Source organism: Typha latifolia, chromosome 8, assembly GCF_019914945.1.
Source record: "Typha latifolia isolate L0001 chromosome 8, TyphaL0001v2, whole genome shotgun sequence".
In the NCBI taxonomy this organism is placed as follows: Eukaryota; Viridiplantae; Streptophyta; class Magnoliopsida; order Poales; family Typhaceae; genus Typha; species Typha latifolia.
The window spans coordinates 10,551,770-10,569,533 of NC_133093.1; the positions used below are offsets into that span (position 1 = coordinate 10,551,770).

The window sequence follows — 17,764 nt, forward strand, 5'->3', positions numbered from 1 at the left end:
TGTGCGCTGAGTGGTCCAAACGAAAGGGCCTGTTTCTCTATCATTAGCCGTCGGATGTCGATCCAACGGTGGTGGTGCTTCCGCTAGGTGAGCTGCGGATGTAGACTGTTCTCGTACGGGTTCAAACCCAGTTTGACACCCAAAGTACATTCCGGTCTCTGGAAATGATCTCTTGCTGGATATGGGCTCAGCGATCGGACGGTCAGCAATGGATCGATTGGTGTAAGATGAGATCGGCAACAACGTGGGGCCCGGATGCGGGCGTGTAGTAGCTGGACGGTAGTGATGAACGTGGCGTAGTAATCGTGGGGCCCAGGAGTTTGTTGGCCAATTGAGCGAAAGCGAACGGTCACCCGACACGGATAAGTCCACAGCGAATAAGTTTATATCCTGGATAATAGATATCGCTACGGCCTACGGGCCAACCCCAAGTAATGTTAGTTGATTATTCTATTACTCCACAAATGATTCATACTTAATTTATATTTCTCTCTTTTCAGATCACTCCTCACTTTTAAGAGTAAAATAATCTATCTATTTTCTTAACGTAGTTCTATGAATGCATCTGCTTAAATTTTGAAAGTTAATTACTAGATGGGTCAAATAATATATTTAAAATAATAAAGATTTAGAGATAGAATCTTATTTTAGCAATTGATTGACATGTATTGAATTTCTTACTCCTCATCATGTGTAATGTACCAATAATATTACAAAGTAGTCATGATAAGAGTTAAATCTTCTAAGACAATCCCTTTTATATGAAACATAACATAGCAAAGGTCTATGATTTTATAACATGAGAATTAATTGTCAAGCTTAGTCTGCAATATTTGGTTAATTGCCCCAAGCTAATAGATTTCAGTTAACTTATCGCTTTGATCTCTTATATGCCTCTCTGCTTGAGCTCGTAGCATTTAATTACTTGTGAGCACTGGAGCTGATAACTATGCTGATCAAGTTTTGGTTTCCACCTTCCACCAGTTGCCTCTGCCAAAAAAATTTACCATTGCTTCCAACGATATAAGCTCTTCAACTCGATGCCTTACCATAAATCTTCAAATACAAGATCTAGTGAATGGAAATAAAATTATGGAAGCCTTTATCCAATCTCTGCTGAATTAATTATTTCAAGTCCTCTATCTGATTCTCCTGGATGGCTGCTGCTCTCTGGGGTATGCGATTTGCCAAAGACCTTTGCAGCCTACCACTCCCAGCAAAAGTTAAAAGTCAGAGCTATATATACTTGTAAAAGTTCTTAACAACCACTTTCTATGTATATGAAGAGAAATTAATCATAACATACAAACTTCGATAGAGCTCCGCCATGCTTCGATATTTTATTCTCGACTTAGCTCCTTCCTGAAGGTGATCTGAAGTTGGTATTAATTGTCCGAAAGGATCAACATTTTGAACTCTACTTGATATATTCATATAGCTTTTATCAATAAAGAGAAAAAGAAAAACACTTAGTAACTCACTTGTAACTTAGTTTTAGCTGAGATTGCATTCACATTCTCTGGTATGCAATATTCACATCCTTCTCTGGTAGTTTTAGCAAAGATACATGTGGCCTGTTATAATTGAAAATTTGACACGAGATTATAAGAAACTAAAGAAGAAAGAGAGAGTAATAATGGGATGCAATTTAAGTACCAGACTAGATGATGGATTCTGTGGTTGTGAGCACCACTGAACTCTTTTGGCATTTGGTTTCTTCTCTAGTTGCTTATAATCACAAAGCATAGCTGCATCGCTTGAGACAGTAATCACACCAATTAATCCAACATCCTCATGTAAGGGGCTATGTGTGACCATTGCCATGAAAGTTTCTCCTGTTCTCTTCCTAAATTGGAACTGACCTGACCATGATAGACCACTATTTAACCTTTGCATGATCTTTTCAAGATGAGGGTGGCATCCTTCACTGACAAGTAGATCAGACACCCTTCTTCCAAGTGCTTCGTACTCCTTCCATCCATATAAAATTTCTGCTGATTTGTTCCTGTACATAATATGGCAAATATTTCAATATCCCATCTTAATTCCTAATATTAATCCTGCAGACAATATAGCTGGTTTCTTCTTATTATTTACATCCAGCATCGATTTCCGGTACTTCTTTAATTACGGAATTAAAGACTAGAAAGTCTTTAAAATATAAACATTCAATAAGAGATTAGATTCAAAATGATAAGAGACTACTACATTAAACCTCTCTCCAATATATCATTTATCTATTTATGATATACTTAAAAACCGAATTTTATTTTTGTAAGATCTGATTTAAATCTAATATATTGATTCAAAATTAATAGAGTAATCTAATTAAAATATGTTCATCTCTCCCAGTATTCTAAATAATACAAAAAATGACGATGTTTCTTTATCTCTTTCATACTTTCAAATTCATCACTGGCTAGTTTTGTATTTCAACACCCAAATAGAAAGAAAGGAATCAAAGAGAGCTCATACATATATATATATATATATATATATGTATATATATAGATGGCATCTCTTAAAAGATATATCTCTTGTACTATAAGGTTGGAAACAAACCAGTAGAAGATTTCTCCAGTAGGAGAGCGAGAGACGTAAACGGCATGACCCATGTGTTGCAAAATGCTTCTGGAGGGACTATTTGCGAAAAAGCCAGGGATGAAGCCGAGCTTACTACCACCACCACCTTTCAAGTTTTTGGATCTCCCTGACTCTCTTCTTTCTTCACGTAGAAGAAGGCTTAGCTGCTCCCTGAGCTTGGCTTGACTCACCTCGAGATCGTTGAATCGCTTCATCAAGGCTTCCGTGCTCCCTTCCATTCTAATTGAACTCGAACTCTTTTTTCGCGCTGTAAGATGAACAAGCTCATAAGAAATTAAAGTGGACTTTTAACGTTTTTTTTTTTTTTTTTTTTTTTTTTTTTGTTGCAAAATTTTGTTTACATCCTTATCGTGATTCAAAGTTTTCCTTTTTGTTTTCGTTTTATTCTCGTGACTCGTTGTGGTCTTCTCCGTGACCAGCAAAAAGGTTTAACGTCAACCCTTTCTTGCCTTACCAATAATAGCGTGTTATTATAGACTTCGGTAATTCGCAAAAATTCTATCGGCTCTAGTTAATTGTTTGGTATTGCATACGAAAGTGGAAACGAGTTCAAGTACTTAAGTGGCACGTTCGCCGCCGCGTGTAGGGGACATGCAACACGTGGGCAGATGGATTGATGCGTAAGGGAAAGGGAAATTTTTATAATAAGGTTCCTAAAGTAGTTTAATTTACGATTATGCCCTTATAAAGTTGGTGTATATTAGAGTAAGTTGCTGCTTGTAAGATTAATGCGTGGACTCGTAGAAAAGGATGTAAAGGGGTTGCACTACAAGCCTAAAAGTTACGATTCGGAAAAAGAATTAGAAAAGATAGTTTTTTTTATTAAAGAAAGCCCATTAACATTTGAGGATCTGCAGAGAATAATATTAACTTAACCTATAAGGAATAAAAACTACAATAAAAAGGCTAATTGGGGTATTTTTCGTTCTCAAGTCGTATAAAAGTCGACTATGCCTAATTGTAACAGCATATTGAAACTAGCGAGCAGTCGACCGAACAAATTAACGAGAACTTTTGCATGACAAAACCTAATAAAAATTAACCAGCAAAACCAGACTTTAGTAGCTGCTAGCATTCAAGCGGTAAAAAGTATCCAATATCCAACCTCGAATGTATATACATGGATTACAGCCACATGACAACAGAGTCTCGCTTTCGGTCGGGCCATTACATGACAAGGTGCAAGAACTTTGATCATGATTTTACATTTGAATGCAAAATGAAATCCACAATCTTTGGCACGCAAAAGCTGCAAAGCGAATTCTGGAGAAACATCAGCAAAAGCTCCTAAAAAATCTTCTTGTCGCTTCAAAGTTTCCTTGTTCCCCTCTGGTTATGCTCATGTTTAATGAGATTTGCTCTCAGCAACATCGCTTTCACATCCCTCTCAAACTCAATGCCAGATTGTAGGACACGCTGGAATGTTGCATTTCTTTGATCAGCATGTCTTGCATAAAGAATTTTATTGTGCGAGTCTATTCTGGCCTGCAGAAATTTCAGAAACAATCAACTCAACAAGGAGACAAGTAGTGATGCAGAATCATGATATCATGAAGATATAGAAAGAAAAAAAGGTAAAGCATAATCTGAAGGCCTACATAGAAGTACAACAAAACAGCAAAATATCCATACTTGAATCTGGTTTTCGGTAATCAAGGCTTCTAGTTCTTTCTCCAGCCCAGTAACATTAGTCTTGAAGGCATCAGCCATTGTGTGGAGATCAACAGAAATAAAAGGATGTGTGTACTGAATGATAGCTTTGTGACGAATTTCAGTGTATAAAGCTTCAACATGATCATGCAAATGAATGTCCAAAAGTAAATTTGGTTTTAGCTTCTCAAGATATTCGAGACATGAAGCATATCGGCTGCAATGGAGCAAATCTTGTGGTTAGAAAAGAAGAAACCAACATAAAAGCAATAATTCATCATTATATATCCAGAAAGATAGTAATTGATTCTGACAGAATATTTCTGCCATGCACTTCACATGCTTAACATTGTATTCAGATGATAGGTCTTCACTGAATCGTTGTCCCCCTCAAAACATTGTCATATCTGACTAGTGAACTGGACTGAAGCCTTTCTTAATTTAAATGTGCTTATTGGAATTTAGAAGGACCACACAAAACATCCCCTTTGTATCAAGTATGTATCATGAACTGGCGCCCCAATGTACCCTCTGAATTTTGAGAGGCTATTCCAACAGGAAGCAACACAAAAGACTTACACGCAGCTCCTTTCTGAAGCAAAATCAGTAGTACTGTAACAATCAGGTATAAGAAAGAACTGTAACAACTATATGAGGCACCAAGAAAATGTGGAAGTACACTGTCCTGGTACAGGTCAATATTTCATTCAACATTTCATAATGCAAATCAGCTAGTGTTTGACAACTTTCTAAGTTCCAATCTAGGATAGTGTCCAGTATGTCCAATGGCTCGAGGAAATACCTGATACAACTACAATATACTAGGAGAGAACTTAGAATCAGAATATCTGTATTTACCTGCATTATTATGGGACAAACTTATTAAGCATGTTAAAATGAAGGCCTCACTTTTTGGCAGTTGCTAGTCATATGTTGACAAATTCCCATGCAAGTGTTACACACATAATCTACTGCAAACTGCAGACAGCCAACCTAATAAAGACGATTTTCTGTTAAAGGAGGTGCCTTATTGAATTACATTTTGAAAGAGTGAACAGCAAGGTAATACTGCAAGGTACAATGGAATAAATTTATCTGATTGTTGATCAATTAAAGCTTCCAATGAAATAATCTTTTGCTCTTAGAAAAATAAGTAAAAAAAATTCAAACACCGCCGTACATTTTATTACTTTCTAACTAAGTCTTCGAGGATTTGGTAATTGAACTCCTTTTTTCTTATAATTCTCATATAACACATTACTGCTATTTTGACTAATTGACATAATGTAATTCTACTTACATACTAAAGTACTTTTAAAATTTCTTTGATCTAGACTCACACTAACCAAACCCTTTCGAAAACAATACTCCACTCTAACTAAACCCTACCAAATCAAAAACCTCTTCTAGATTTAATCTCCCTACCCCAACATGTAACTAGGTAGTTCGAAATTACTCTTTGTATTTTAATAGACTATTCCTTTGTTGGTAAAATGGTTAGGTTAGCTTACGGTGTTGTATGAAAATTATGGAAAAAAATTGAAGGCCGGGCCATAAACAGAGCGTTAATATGTGGTGTTATTTAAAAATTCCCCTAGAGAAAAAAACATGACCATAAATTCTATAATGAAGATCAAGTTGAAGAAATTTCCATGCCACTGACAAATAAATATGACTAACATACCCTTTTCTGTTAATGTGGACTTCTCACAAGATGAAGAAATAAAGATTCATATAGCCTGCCTGCAATATCTGTATAAACATTCTCAGGAATAATTTATCTCCTAGCAAGACTATCCATTCTAACCAGAGGGGCTTCTTTTATGGTCTTACAGCAGAACAACATGCTGAGAAAATAATCGGTATTACAAGTCTTTAATGTTAATCATTATCTGGCTAGTATGTGATGGTTGGCAAAGTATTTCTTACATGGGAATATGGCATCTGCATTGAAGGTCATGGCAACCAATTTCTACCATTAGATTTTAAACTAATAGAAGAAATGATCACAAGCGGAAGTCAGAGAAATCTCAACTCATGTTCCAATTTCTTATAGCCAAAGGAATATGGTGGAAAAGGGCTACAAGGCTGCTGATGATGGTGAGGAGGGTATCAAAGGAAAGAATATGTACTCAGCAATCCTATATACAGAAAAGCTTTTGACTACAGAACATAATAAATCTAGCATAAATAATCCCATTGCTTACCCAACAATTATACAGCCTTCTAAGTGGACAAAATATGACAATGTCCTGTAACTCTGCTTTCCCGTTATGCCCTATTCTTCCCATTTCCAAGACTGATTAGCTCAGGAAAATAATTTGTAATACTGGTGTTGAGTGAGACATATTATAAGTACTTTCCACAAAGATTACTAACATAACAGAAAATTAAACAAATTTCACTTATACAACCTACCTTGCATAGAAATCATTAATGAGTTCCCTGACTTCAGGCACCAACTCTAAAAAATTACGGAAGTTAATGTTGTCGATGACCTTCTTCTGTTAACAGAGAAAGAGATAGCAAAATTTTGCATGAGAAATTGACCTCCATTAACACAAAAGAAAAATTGCAAATGATGACAAGAAGAAGAAGAAGAAAGCAAGATGAACCTTCAGTTCAGTGCGGTCAAAAGAAGCAAGTGCACAAAGTCCACCATATGTAGCAACATCTTGTGGTGCTATCACTTCTGAATAGTTATTTCCAAGTTCCAGCCCTGTCTCTATAAACTACAGAAGGGACGATAGTTATAAGTAAACTAGCTAAATGATGCTCAAACTTAAATTATAGCAAAAGCATGCAATAGATTTTCCATTCATCTCAACTCTCAACAGTGATAGAGCCAATCAAAAGGAAACGTTTAGAGCAAGGTTCAAAAAATTGAGATCGGAATCGGCCTTCCGAAAAAGAAAAAAAAATGTATCGGCCAGACCAACCGTATCAGTCGCCTGGATTGGACTTTTTAATTACGTAAAAAGTTAAATATTATTTAAAAATGCAGAAAAACTTCTAGAAATTTGAAAAAAATTTATTATAAAAATAAGAAAATAAAGAAAGAAAAACTATGGTGCAATTAAAATTGAAAAGAAGAAGAGATTAGAAAGAGAGTAAGTAAAAAAAATCAAACAAAAAAAAGAAAAACCATGATGTAGTGAAGAAGAAAAAATGTGAGAGCGAAAGAAATAAAAAACTGAGAGAGATATAAAGAAATAAATTAAAAATTATATACCGGAGTTCATCAGAGCTAGATCTCTCCGTAAAAGAAACAATAGTTATATGATAAGGAAAGAAAAAAAGAAAAAAAAGAGTGAAAGAGAGTAAGAGAGGAAGTGAGGAGTGAAAGAGAGAAAGAAAGAAAGAGAGTTCAGATTGGACTTAGATCAAGATCGAGTTTAGCCGATCAGGTGAACCATGGTTCTGAGAGATAATGTCTTAGCTGCAGCATGTCATTATTCAACAAAAATAATAGCAATCCAATATGCACAACATCTTAGCTACATTGGTGTATGAAATGTTTCAACTTTCAACAAATCTTAAAATAAGAATCAGCATTGAGCAAATAATGTGTGACTACAAGAGTCCTTATATGAAGTAAAAAAGTTAGATAATGAAATGAAATAGGCAAATTGATCTCATTTGAATCCTTAATTCATGTGAATTTTGTCCAAGTTATAATATGCTGAAAATGAGCCTGAAATTTTGGTATAACAATCAATAGGTTTTTATGCAACAAAACGAGTTTGAGAATTCTGCTTCCTTAGCATGAACTTAGAATTACTTTGCAAGACAAACTTTTTTTATCAAGAAGGCTACTTCATTAAAGCACCGGTATGGCAGGCATATCAACAGAAATTAAAAATATCTGTAGTCCAAACTCCAATCACATAATTCCATATTTTGATGTCAATATAATTCTAGACCATCGAGACACCACCCATAGAAATAAAGATTCCAAAATTCCGGCTAAACTGACCTTGCGTGCAGCAAGCTTATATTTTTTTGCTTCCAGGTGAGATAATCCTGCAGCACATCGTAGTTTTGCAACAGTAACAAGATCCAATGAGTCCGGTGTTTGCTCCGCTTTACTAACATAATTTGAAACATGCATGAATTGGCCCAACTCAATGCCAACCAAAATCACATTAAGACACATCTGTATTATATGCTTTGAAGTGGTGCAATAGTCACGAGTTCGGACATAATTCTTAAAGGCATCTCCAAGTTGGCCATGAGCATAGTAGAAGTCGCCAAAGTCATTGTAACCCATTCGGATGCTTTCCTTGATTAAATTTGTCTGCAGGTAGAAGTTAGTGTGACAGGTGATCAGCTACTACTCAAAACTAGAGGTAAACCAATATACAAAAAAGAAGAAGAAAACACCTAGCATCTCCTTCAACTCATTAGATATATAGTAAAAGATGCTTGCGCCATATTTTATCAGAAAAGGCAGTGGAATTATGCAAACTAGCCTAGCACTAGACTACAATAAAAACTGGAAATCAGCATTACAAAGTGCAGCTTGGAAGAATTGACCAGTTTAGAGTATAATGGCTGCTAATGGCAATCCCAAACTGATGCTAAGCATTGCGAACTTGCATTAATTATGAAGGAATTATAAAGCACATAAGAAAAAGAATCTCACATCCTCGTTGCTACTAGCATCCGTACCTTCCAAGTAACATAAAACTATATAATAAAAGATATTAGAAGTTCATAATAAAGGAGGGCATCTATGCCTTCTCTTAAAAAACAAAAGTGTAATAGTTTGACCACGATGCCAGATATGCAAGATAGACAAAGAACAATCTGATAACATCTGAATCTTTATTCTGAACTTTTTTTTAAAGAAAAAAAAAAGAGCATAAGGATCATGGGAGGATGCCATTTTCAGCAGTATTCTTGAACCCGAACTGGAAATAACTAGGCTTTGAGAAAAATTATCGGAGCACCTTCTAACCAACGATGATGAGTCCTACACAAAAGTATTCCATAATTCAAGCCTCCTTAATATCGTAAGCGCTAGAACAGCTCTGATGATTCAACTATGCATCGGAACGAATGGATCAATTTTCCGATCAAACCAAAACAACAAGAAGGATAGAGAAACAAATAAGAAGAAGGTACCTTATATCCATTGAGCTCGTTCTCGAGCTTCTCCTTCCGCAGCTCCGCTCGGCGATCGATCATATCCGCCCACGACTGGTCGAACAGATACCTCGACCCGAGCCTTCCCGCGATCTTTGCCGAGACATCGCGGTGGATGTTGGAGTCCTCCCCCTTCTTAATCTCGTCGTACGCCATCCGGAGCGCCTCGAGCTGCATCGTCTCGTTGCCGCATCGATCGGCGATGAAGAGAAGCCGCGTTACTCGACTCCGACCCGTGTACAAGCCCGCATAAGCCTCCACGTCCATCTGCTCTCCGCCCATCGCCGACGGGGGTGGAGGCGGCGGCGGCGCCTCCGGATCCACGCTGCCGTTGGGGAAGGACGAGTCATCCAACATCGCGGCGCCGGAGACCTCGTCTTCCCCGTCCATTGGCTAGGTTTTCGGGCTCGGAATCCAAGGAGAAGAGCTTGGGCTTCCTTTCTTCTCCTCCTTTTTTTTAATCTTTCTTTCCTTCTCGAGCAAAACCCTAGAGAAGAAGAGAAGGGAGAGAAGCCATGGATATCATATTATGTTGTAGTTGGGCTCAGCCCTGAGATGGACTTCATATTCTACGATGGCCCAAGAACCGGCCTTCGTCAACATCAAAATAACTTTTTAACGAATAGTTTTTTTTCTCTCTCTCTCTCTTTTTGTGCAATCTACTCAAAAGAACTTGTAGTTAAGCCAGATTACAAAATATCTCCTTGAATTTTTATTTGCGTTATTCATTTTAATTTATGTGCAACTGTTAGTTTTTCTATCCAAAATGAATAATAAAAATAGTTTTTTAATACTAATAAATGTTTGTCAATTTTACGTTTTATTTTATCTTTTTTTTATTTAATATTTGCAATGTTTAAAAGAAAAGAATTTTTACAATTATGTCTCTTCTTCTTGATGTCCCTTCATGTGTGACAGACTAGTTGTTTACTACTAATATTTTGGATTTCTTATGATCGTTTCCCCGGATTATCAGAATAATTAGACGTCTGCTCCCTTGGCAGGTGAGTTGGAGAAAAATGGAGAACAATTGACCTAAAATATCTGCTCAAATTTATACCCTCAAAACACACCACCAATACATCAACCACTCATCTCTCAGTGACCCAATTTTTGTTAAGACTCTCATGTTTAACTTTCACACTGCCTCTTCTTTTCTCTTCACAGTGTAAAGGTTGCTTTTATGACCAAAAGAATTACAAAAATGGTAGAAAACCAGGTAGTTCACTGATCTGCTCTCTATGCAACTTTCAATATCATTGCGCTTGGTTTTGGTCTTGAGCAGTCCAGTATGTCTTCACTACCAGCAAAAGCTTCTCTCTCTGGTGTGGGCCGTCTTCGTGGTCGACGATCTGGCTATCCCACCTCATTCCTTCTGAGATGCTCTTGATCTTTACTAGGATATCTACATCATCTCTAAAGATCACTGTGCCCTCCGGACGAAGGATTCTGTCCATCTCCAATAGAATGTCTTCCATCTCACATCTGAATTGAAAAATATAAATATGTTAGATATAAACCTAAAAAGATTTCGTGCTCTTGAGGTTTAATACTATATATGACAGATAGGTGTAGCGGAATTCAAATTTAGGACATTTCACTTTGATACTATGTTTATCTTTTTATAAGGTTAAACTACTACAGAATAGAGAATTTTCATCTTCTGTACATGCCTTACCTGTCCTTGTAGAGAGTGAACACAGAATCAGCATGAATGAGATCATATGTCCTCGGATAAGTTGACATTGCCTCACACCTGCAATTAATGGCCATGGCATGAGAAGAAGATATACTAAGAGTACCTACTAGGAGAGTTATGCTTGTTTGTGCTGGAACTCACCAGTCCTGGTATGCACCGATAAGCCCGCGCTCATAGATTACCCCAAGGGTGTTAAACTTTGCTATGGTCGGCACCATGTTCATCACCCAAACTGGATCATCAATCAGTGCGGCGGCAAATCCTCCGAACTGAGCATTCATATCGAGCAGGTTGCGGTATCTGCCCTTCTGCCCTAATTGGGTGATCACAGTCTTGTAGTAACCTACCCTCTTCTTCCATAATTCAGTATCCTGCAAGAACATTTCAGGTGTAACACCTCGAAGGCTTCCACTATTAATCCTTGGCGGCACTGCCGTTAGCCTTTCGGGCCATTTCTTCAATTCTCCACCGGCAAATTGCTCAATGCTAGCCACCTCAGGCAGGGGAGTAATGCAAAGTTCCATCTTGTTGTACCTAGAATAAGGATTGCAGCACCTTGTATCAGTTCTGAAATGTTCAGATGTTATCATAGTAAATCATGGGTCAAGAGAATAATGTATACCATGCAGCATCTGGATCCTGAGCCGGGCAAAACTGCGGTGATCGGATAACCTTCTTACTAACTTTGCAGTGGATATGATTAGTAGGTTTCTGCCAGATTGCAATGTTAACCTTCTCCTTAATCTTCTTCCAGCAGAGGCTCTTCGCCACTGCTTCAATTGAGTTCTGCTCTGCATTCAGATCCTCCTGAGTCCTCTGCCATCCCTTCCAATGGCTCTTCCAATTGATAGGCGGCCCCGAGAGGATCCAATACCCACCGGGCCTCAGAACTCGATCGATTTCGATCAAGAACAACCCATCTATTAATTCAAATAACAACAACTTTAACTACTTAATCTTAACGAGGTACAATTGCAAGCAGAATTCAACCATGGCAAGTGTCAAAAAAGTGAGACTACCATAGTGATGCCAAGGGATGAGGCAGCGTGAGCAATGCGCCATGTCGAAGGCCCTTGCAGGGTACGGGAGGCGGTTCGACGCGAGCACGCCGATCATGGCCGGCACGCCGCGCTCGAGTGCGAACTGCACCTGAGCCTCGTGTGAGTCCCTTGGAGCAAACGACATGGTAAGGACGTTGCGAGATAAAAGGTAAGCACCCCAGCTGGCCACCTAATTGTAGATATCACAAAAAAAATTTGAATCAAAACGAAGTTGGAAGGATTATAATCTGAGTCACTGAGTCGACACAGTTGCCGTTTGTCGACTGTTGACTTTGGACAAGCATGGTAATAAATAGCCATAGGGAATGAATTATGACGAAAACTTGGGCTAAATCCAAAATTTTCCCAAAAACATTTATCAATCAAATCTTTACGCTGTATCAGATGAGATACACAATCACAAGGTATATCGTTCTCCTATTAATCACAAAAGATAACTATCTAGATCTAATGATCCGATTTGGCCACCGGGACGAGCCGGAACACCGACGGTGGAAATAAGAGAAGAGGAGGGCAATTGGGGAATAAGTACTCACCCCGCAACCGGTATCGAGGGCGGTGCGGATGGAGCCGTCATGGAGTGACACGAGTCTGTCAATCTCGTCGATGTAGGCGTCCGCCCCATTGGGAAACATCGTGCCGCCACCGGGAAACCGGAACTTGTCCCCGTCGACCCGAATCCAATTCTGAACGGCCTTCTCCACCGTGAGCTCCTTGTGCGGGACGTTGGCGAACCACGCCACGCCGCGGCTCGCCGGCCACGGGAACGGGTTGCGGTAACCGGCAGGTGCCGGTATCAGGCACTTGAGCAGCTCCCCCTTCTCCGGGCAGTGCCGCTCCCGGTAGATGAGCCGGTCACGGTCGAACCGGAGCGACCGGTCGCGGTCCTCGCACGGGGTGTACTCCGAGAACTTGGCGTCGCACGCGGGGAACCGCCTCGCGGCCGGCGCCGCCGCCGCCGAATCGTCGGCGGCGTGGTGGGCGGCGAAGTCGAGGGTGGCCGTGGAGGGGGTAGACGAGTTGGTCCCGCAGGAAACAGCGGTGAGGACCTCGGTGGTGGAGAAGCCGCCGCCACCGCCGTGCTGCCAGATTCCGAGGAGATAGGAAGCGGAGCAGAGGAAAGCGACGACGGCGATGGAGAGGAGGTTCGTGCGCTTAAGATAGGATTGGTAGAGCTTACGGACGGAAGAGGACGCCATGGTTCGGAGGAGAAGAAGACTTCTTTCAGATGGGGAAGGATGTATAAATTAAGGATGGTATTGACATAGAAGGAAAGAGAAGGGTGTGAATTTTTTATATAAAGGGTGGTAATCGTAAATGAATAGTTGATGAATCTTTGGATGCATGTGTAATGAAGAAGAATTAATTTGGATCTTTTTGCAAATATCTCTTAAAAATGAAACCAAAGAAGTGGTATTTTGGTTATTTGCAAAAGAACCCTCACTAGGTTTATTATATATAATAAGGTGAGGAGGGCTGCTTGTCTTAATTAAGTAATTTTTTTGGGTGAGTCTAGAACGGTTGGGCGTGACTCGTGAGGAAGGAATTGTGGGACTGTTCAGAGATGATGAACTTTTGGTGGACACTTGGAAGAGTGTGTAATTGCATGGCTTGAGAAGGTACCAAAGAACTTCGTCAGAGTTCGGTCGACATGTAGAAGTCGGCAGTTCTTGGCCGTTTCTAGTATGTTTTCTGATCGTCTTAAATTGCCTCTTTGCGATGGTATACATGGAAAAACCTCTATCTATTTAACAGTAAAAGAACAAAAATATTATTATTCTCTTTTAAATATACTGCTCTCAAATAAAAAGCATCTTTATTATTATCTTTATTAAATGATTCAGATTGTTTCACGTTTTACTATTTCTTCCATTTAGTTAATATAAAATTTGTATCGCAGTGTCGAGCATAAAACGTGAAACACCTATTAAATTCGTCACGAGAATAAAGTGAAATGGCTAACTTTTCTTAGCAACTCCATTAATCTAATTATTAAGCTTTGTCCAATGGATGCCACGCCCAATTGAAACATTTTCATCACCTATCATCCGAGCAAGCAAGGTCTAAAGACATAGAACGCACGGAAGAAGACGAAAACGAAGTCGTGATCACCGACCAAGATTTCTATTTAGGTACTCGTTTTAGCACATAGTTTAAGTCGTTTTTAAGGATAAAAGTCAACTAATACGATGCTATCCTGCTTGTGCACGCAACTACTATGGATAATGCTAAACGCCATTTCGCCCTGAATCATTCAGCTTCTCAGATACATGAAGTCAACAAACCCTTTCGGTGGAAAGATTCAAATCCTAACCGGTTTTGGGATGATATTTATTCAACCTTTTCGCATGACATTATACAGACATAATTTGAGATGTTTTGCTCTCGATCTGTATATTAAAGGATCCAAATTAGACAATCATCGAAAAATAAAATTACCTATAAACTTCAACCATCAATAAATAACAGTGAAAGCAAATACAAGATTCAAAGCCACCATGGTGGAGTTCGTGACAGAGCTACTAATAATCATATGTAGATTATTGTTGATCGTTAAACTATAACCTGTGTTTCTCCAGAGTCGGAAGGGGCTTGTTCAAATAATCAACGCCATGCCCCTATATATTGTTGGGCATTATTCTTGTATATTTGAGTTATTAGTATTTGATACCTTTCCTATGTTATACTGTCACAAGTGAACAAAAAGAGAAAAGATAAAGCTTATTTATGCGGTTTTGCTATCTGTAAAAGGGTAACGTTTTAGCTTCACACCTTCTGCATACAATCAAGGAATATGTACATTTATGGTGTAGCTTTAGAGTTTTTAAGTGTATGCCCTCAAAAAATCTTTTATTTATATGTACATCCTTGCAAAGTTAATATTTGTATGTAAATCTCTTAAATTGCACAGATATTCTTCCGATTATTTTTCAGTAAATATTAAGTTAAGCCTCAATAATTTAATTAAGCAAATATCATTAACTAAGAGAAATATATGAAAACTATAATAAGAATTTTTTTAGTCTTTTTATATGTAAATTGTTCAAATTTTAAAAGTTAGTTTACTTTATAGAATATCTAAGTAAAAAAGTAAAGTTTTTAAATACTATATATACAAAATTTGTGTATTTTGAGAGGTATACATATACGTATTAATTTCTATAAGGGTATATCAACGGAATAATATTGTGACAGTCTCTTTTCCGATATTTTAATAATTATAAAGGAATAATTAGACTGAAACGATATGAATTATTATCTATTTTCATATTATTTTTCGGTAAAACATTGACCTCCTAAATTATAAAAAATATTTCACCTAGCAAATAACTACAGACACATTACTTTGTAATAAAAAAAATCTAGCGAATAACTAGATATTTAAAATATTTTTCATTTTTAAGAGGTTACATTATAACCAAAATAACTTAATAAGGGGTCTACCTAGAAATAGTCAACCGTTTTAAGTGTAATTTATCCTCTTATAAATAAATCACCAAGTAATTATTCATCGTAGATCCCATTCGAGTTCTATTAGCTCGAATTCCGAGGAACCGCACCTGGACAAAGGAGCCGATCCCGTGGACTTATTCACGAATCTGTGGAATAATCCCCGCATAGTACGTTCCAGGAGTGGGAGTTATCCGAGGAATAGACTTTCTATAGAGAATTAATATCGTCGGCGTGACGGTTTAACTTCCTTGACGTTATCGTAACTCCCCAGGGTTTATTCTACGAGACTTATCCCATCGAAGAGCGCACAGAAATCTTCACAATTAGCCCCCATCCCTTAGTGTCCATTATTTGATCGATCTACTAGCACGTGAAAAACTATTGCAAGTTTTGTTTAGATTTAAGTTAATCGATCCCTTGATCCAAAACATCAGTTTTATGTTTCCTCCAGCCCGGCAATATGCATGAACCTCTCAAAATAGTCTTTATAGGTCTAGTTCATGAGAAACATCTATCTAGCTACTGTGGATGTTAATCCTTTTGTCACTACGAGTATAAGATAAAATAAATACCGGGCTCTTACGCTTAACGAGGTTATTATAACTTAGGGATTGAGTCTTATTAACTCGTGACATGAGTTATAGTGCTAGAGTTGATGTTTAGTAATATTTTTATTGGAGCATCATATGTTCATTGTTTGAACTGTTAATGATATTTTTTTGAGAGGGTTAGTCTTTAACATATACATTAAAAAGGATTAGCCATTTTATCTAGCCCATAATTAACCCACAAGCTATTGAACTATTTACATTGAAGAAAAAAAACTTAATTTAGTAGGGGTAACACAATAAAACTTAATTTAATGCATTAATTGAGTGTATAATTATTTGCTGAAATTATCATCGTAGTGTTATTATGGTTTTAGGCTTTTAGTAATGGGTTCTTTGCTTCAGTTGAGGGTAATACTATTTATATAAGGCACCAACTGCAATTGAAAATACTTAGCTGTCACGTTACCATTTCTTAGGGAAGCTTATTATCCAAGTATACGTGACGAGGTCGAACCTAGGGGTGGTGAGAATTGGGGGACCGAGTTCCAGAAAGCGAATATTTTGCACGATAACACCGTTTTTCGTTATGGATTCGAGCAGTTTGGATCGAAACATAGTTCTCTTTCACAAGATAGGACCACATTCTCTTTCATGGTATTGCTTCTTTGAAGTCGTGGTCCTAGCTTGCAAAGAGAAAAGGTTTTCGTATAAAGCGCTCTTAGTTTGCAAAAGATTCCTCACAAGCCAGCCCATTGGGATGCGGCATCTGTTTGGCGTTGGACCTGTAACGAGTCTAAGATGCACGGTCAAATAAAGACCATATATCGTTATTGGCGATAGATAAGATTCATATTCTTGGAGCGAATAAATCCGCTGCTATCCACCCACTTCTAAATGGGATTGATAGTATTATAACCAATGGACTAAAGAAAAAGGTTTACTTACTACCAAGTATGGCCTCAATTTGGGTATATTTAGGTGTGCGCCAACATTCCATGGCCTGAAGAAAATGATGGAAGCCATAGGTTTTAGTTCACAAACATTCATGAATACAAGGAATAAAGCTGGCATTTAGGTAAGGGGTGACATTGGGTTCGAGTCACTGCATGGAATGGAGGTCATACAGGAGATGTAGATGTAGGCATTGCACTCCGAAACTTTCCAAAGGAGTTTTTTTTATAGGCAAGTCCCTCTCTAGAACATTGTGAGAGTGTGTTGGCGGGTGAAGTGAGAGCTGTCCTAAAAGGACTAAAGGAGATATCAAAGCTAGACACCCGAGTCCGGTGCTAGCTATTCAGTTACGAATTGGACGATCCTAAGAGTCATCCAAGAATGCATGAGGTGGGTATCTAGTATACCCTATGTTAAAGTACACTTCACTAGTAGGAGCAATAATAAGCTCGCTCACTTGTTAGCCAGTTTGGCTGATCCTAGCACACTTCGTAAAATCTGGGCCGAACCGCCCATAGATATAAGCGGCAACTTGGGTTTGAATGAAACTTATTGTTCTTAAAAAAAAAGGACATTGGTCCAAGTAATATTTGACCTAATTTGGGTTCATATTTGAGTTTTATTAGATATAAGTTAGAGATTTTATT

General features: G+C 38.1%; 3 protein-coding genes across 5 annotated transcripts; all 3 read right to left on the reverse strand.

Annotated features, from left to right (window-relative positions):
- Positions 1 to 808: 808 nt before the first annotated feature.
- Positions 809 to 2,840, reverse strand: LOC140794139 (uncharacterized). 2 transcript variants are annotated; one of them, XM_073146020.1, is made up of 5 exons: positions 2,563 to 2,840; positions 1,657 to 2,005; positions 1,482 to 1,574; positions 1,307 to 1,362; positions 809 to 1,204 (listed from the first exon to the last, which is right to left on the reverse strand). In XM_073146020.1, the coding sequence occupies exons 1-5, from the start codon at positions 2,820 to 2,822 to the stop codon at positions 1,126 to 1,128; spliced, it is 837 nt and encodes a 278-aa protein (XP_073002121.1). In that variant the 5' UTR covers positions 2,823 to 2,840; the 3' UTR covers positions 809 to 1,125. The 2 variants fall into 2 exon arrangements, with proteins under 2 accessions (XP_073002121.1, XP_073002122.1); XM_073146021.1 differs by having other exon boundaries at positions 1,307 to 1,373.
- Positions 2,841 to 3,642: 802 nt separating this feature from the next.
- On the reverse strand, positions 3,643 to 10,026 carry LOC140793449 (COP9 signalosome complex subunit 1). The gene is made up of 6 exons (XM_073144931.1): positions 9,382 to 10,026; positions 8,231 to 8,551; positions 6,870 to 6,986; positions 6,673 to 6,758; positions 4,237 to 4,471; positions 3,643 to 4,089 (listed from the first exon to the last, which is right to left on the reverse strand). The coding sequence occupies exons 1-6, from the start codon at positions 9,790 to 9,792 to the stop codon at positions 3,913 to 3,915; spliced, it is 1,347 nt and encodes a 448-aa protein (XP_073001032.1). The 5' UTR covers positions 9,793 to 10,026; the 3' UTR covers positions 3,643 to 3,912.
- A 406-nt stretch (positions 10,027 to 10,432) lies between these two features.
- On the reverse strand, positions 10,433 to 13,438 carry LOC140793269 (probable methyltransferase PMT16). Of its 2 annotated transcripts, none has more exons than XM_073144649.1 (6): positions 12,699 to 13,438; positions 12,121 to 12,331; positions 11,724 to 12,021; positions 11,243 to 11,635; positions 11,076 to 11,158; positions 10,433 to 10,887 (listed from the first exon to the last, which is right to left on the reverse strand). In XM_073144649.1, the coding sequence occupies exons 1-5, from the start codon at positions 13,359 to 13,361 to the stop codon at positions 11,077 to 11,079; spliced, it is 1,647 nt and encodes a 548-aa protein (XP_073000750.1). In that variant the 5' UTR covers positions 13,362 to 13,438; the 3' UTR covers positions 10,433 to 10,887; position 11,076. The 2 variants fall into 2 exon arrangements, with proteins under 2 accessions (XP_073000750.1, XP_073000749.1); XM_073144648.1 differs by having other exon boundaries at positions 11,081 to 11,158; positions 12,699 to 13,437.
- Between the last annotated feature and the right edge of the window lie 4,326 nt (positions 13,439 to 17,764).

Bases quoted from the DNA above. Each gene is read 5' to 3' on its own strand.
- LOC140793449 (XM_073144931.1), bottom strand. From the start codon at position 9,792: ATGGACGGGGAAGACGAGGTCTCCGGCGCCGCGATGTTGGATGACTCG. The intron at 8,552-9,381 runs GTACCTTCTTCT...TTCTACCTGCAG, and splicing joins ACGAGCTCAATGGATATAAG to ACAAATTTAATCAAGGAAAG. The intron at 4,472-6,672 runs GTAGGTTGTATA...GCTCCATTGCAG, and splicing joins ATTAATGATTTCTATGCAAG to CCGATATGCTTCATGTCTCG.
- LOC140793269 (XM_073144648.1), bottom strand. From the start codon at position 13,361: ATGGCGTCCTCTTCCGTCCGTAAGCTCTACCAATCCTATCTTAAGCGC. The intron at 12,332-12,698 runs GTGAGTACTTAT...ATCTACAATTAG, and splicing joins CCCTCGATACCGGTTGCGGG to GTGGCCAGCTGGGGTGCTTA. The intron at 11,159-11,242 runs GTGAGTTCCAGC...CATTAATTGCAG, and splicing joins ATCGGTGCATACCAGGACTG to GTGTGAGGCAATGTCAACTT.
- LOC140794139 (XM_073146020.1), bottom strand. From the start codon at position 2,822: ATGGAAGGGAGCACGGAAGCCTTGATGAAGCGATTCAACGATCTCGAG. The intron at 2,006-2,562 runs GTTTGTTTCCAA...TATTATGTACAG, and splicing joins ACTGGAGAAATCTTCTACTG to GAACAAATCAGCAGAAATTT. The intron at 1,205-1,306 runs GTATGTTATGAT...TGGGAGTGGTAG, and splicing joins GCGGAGCTCTATCGAAGTTT to GCTGCAAAGGTCTTTGGCAA.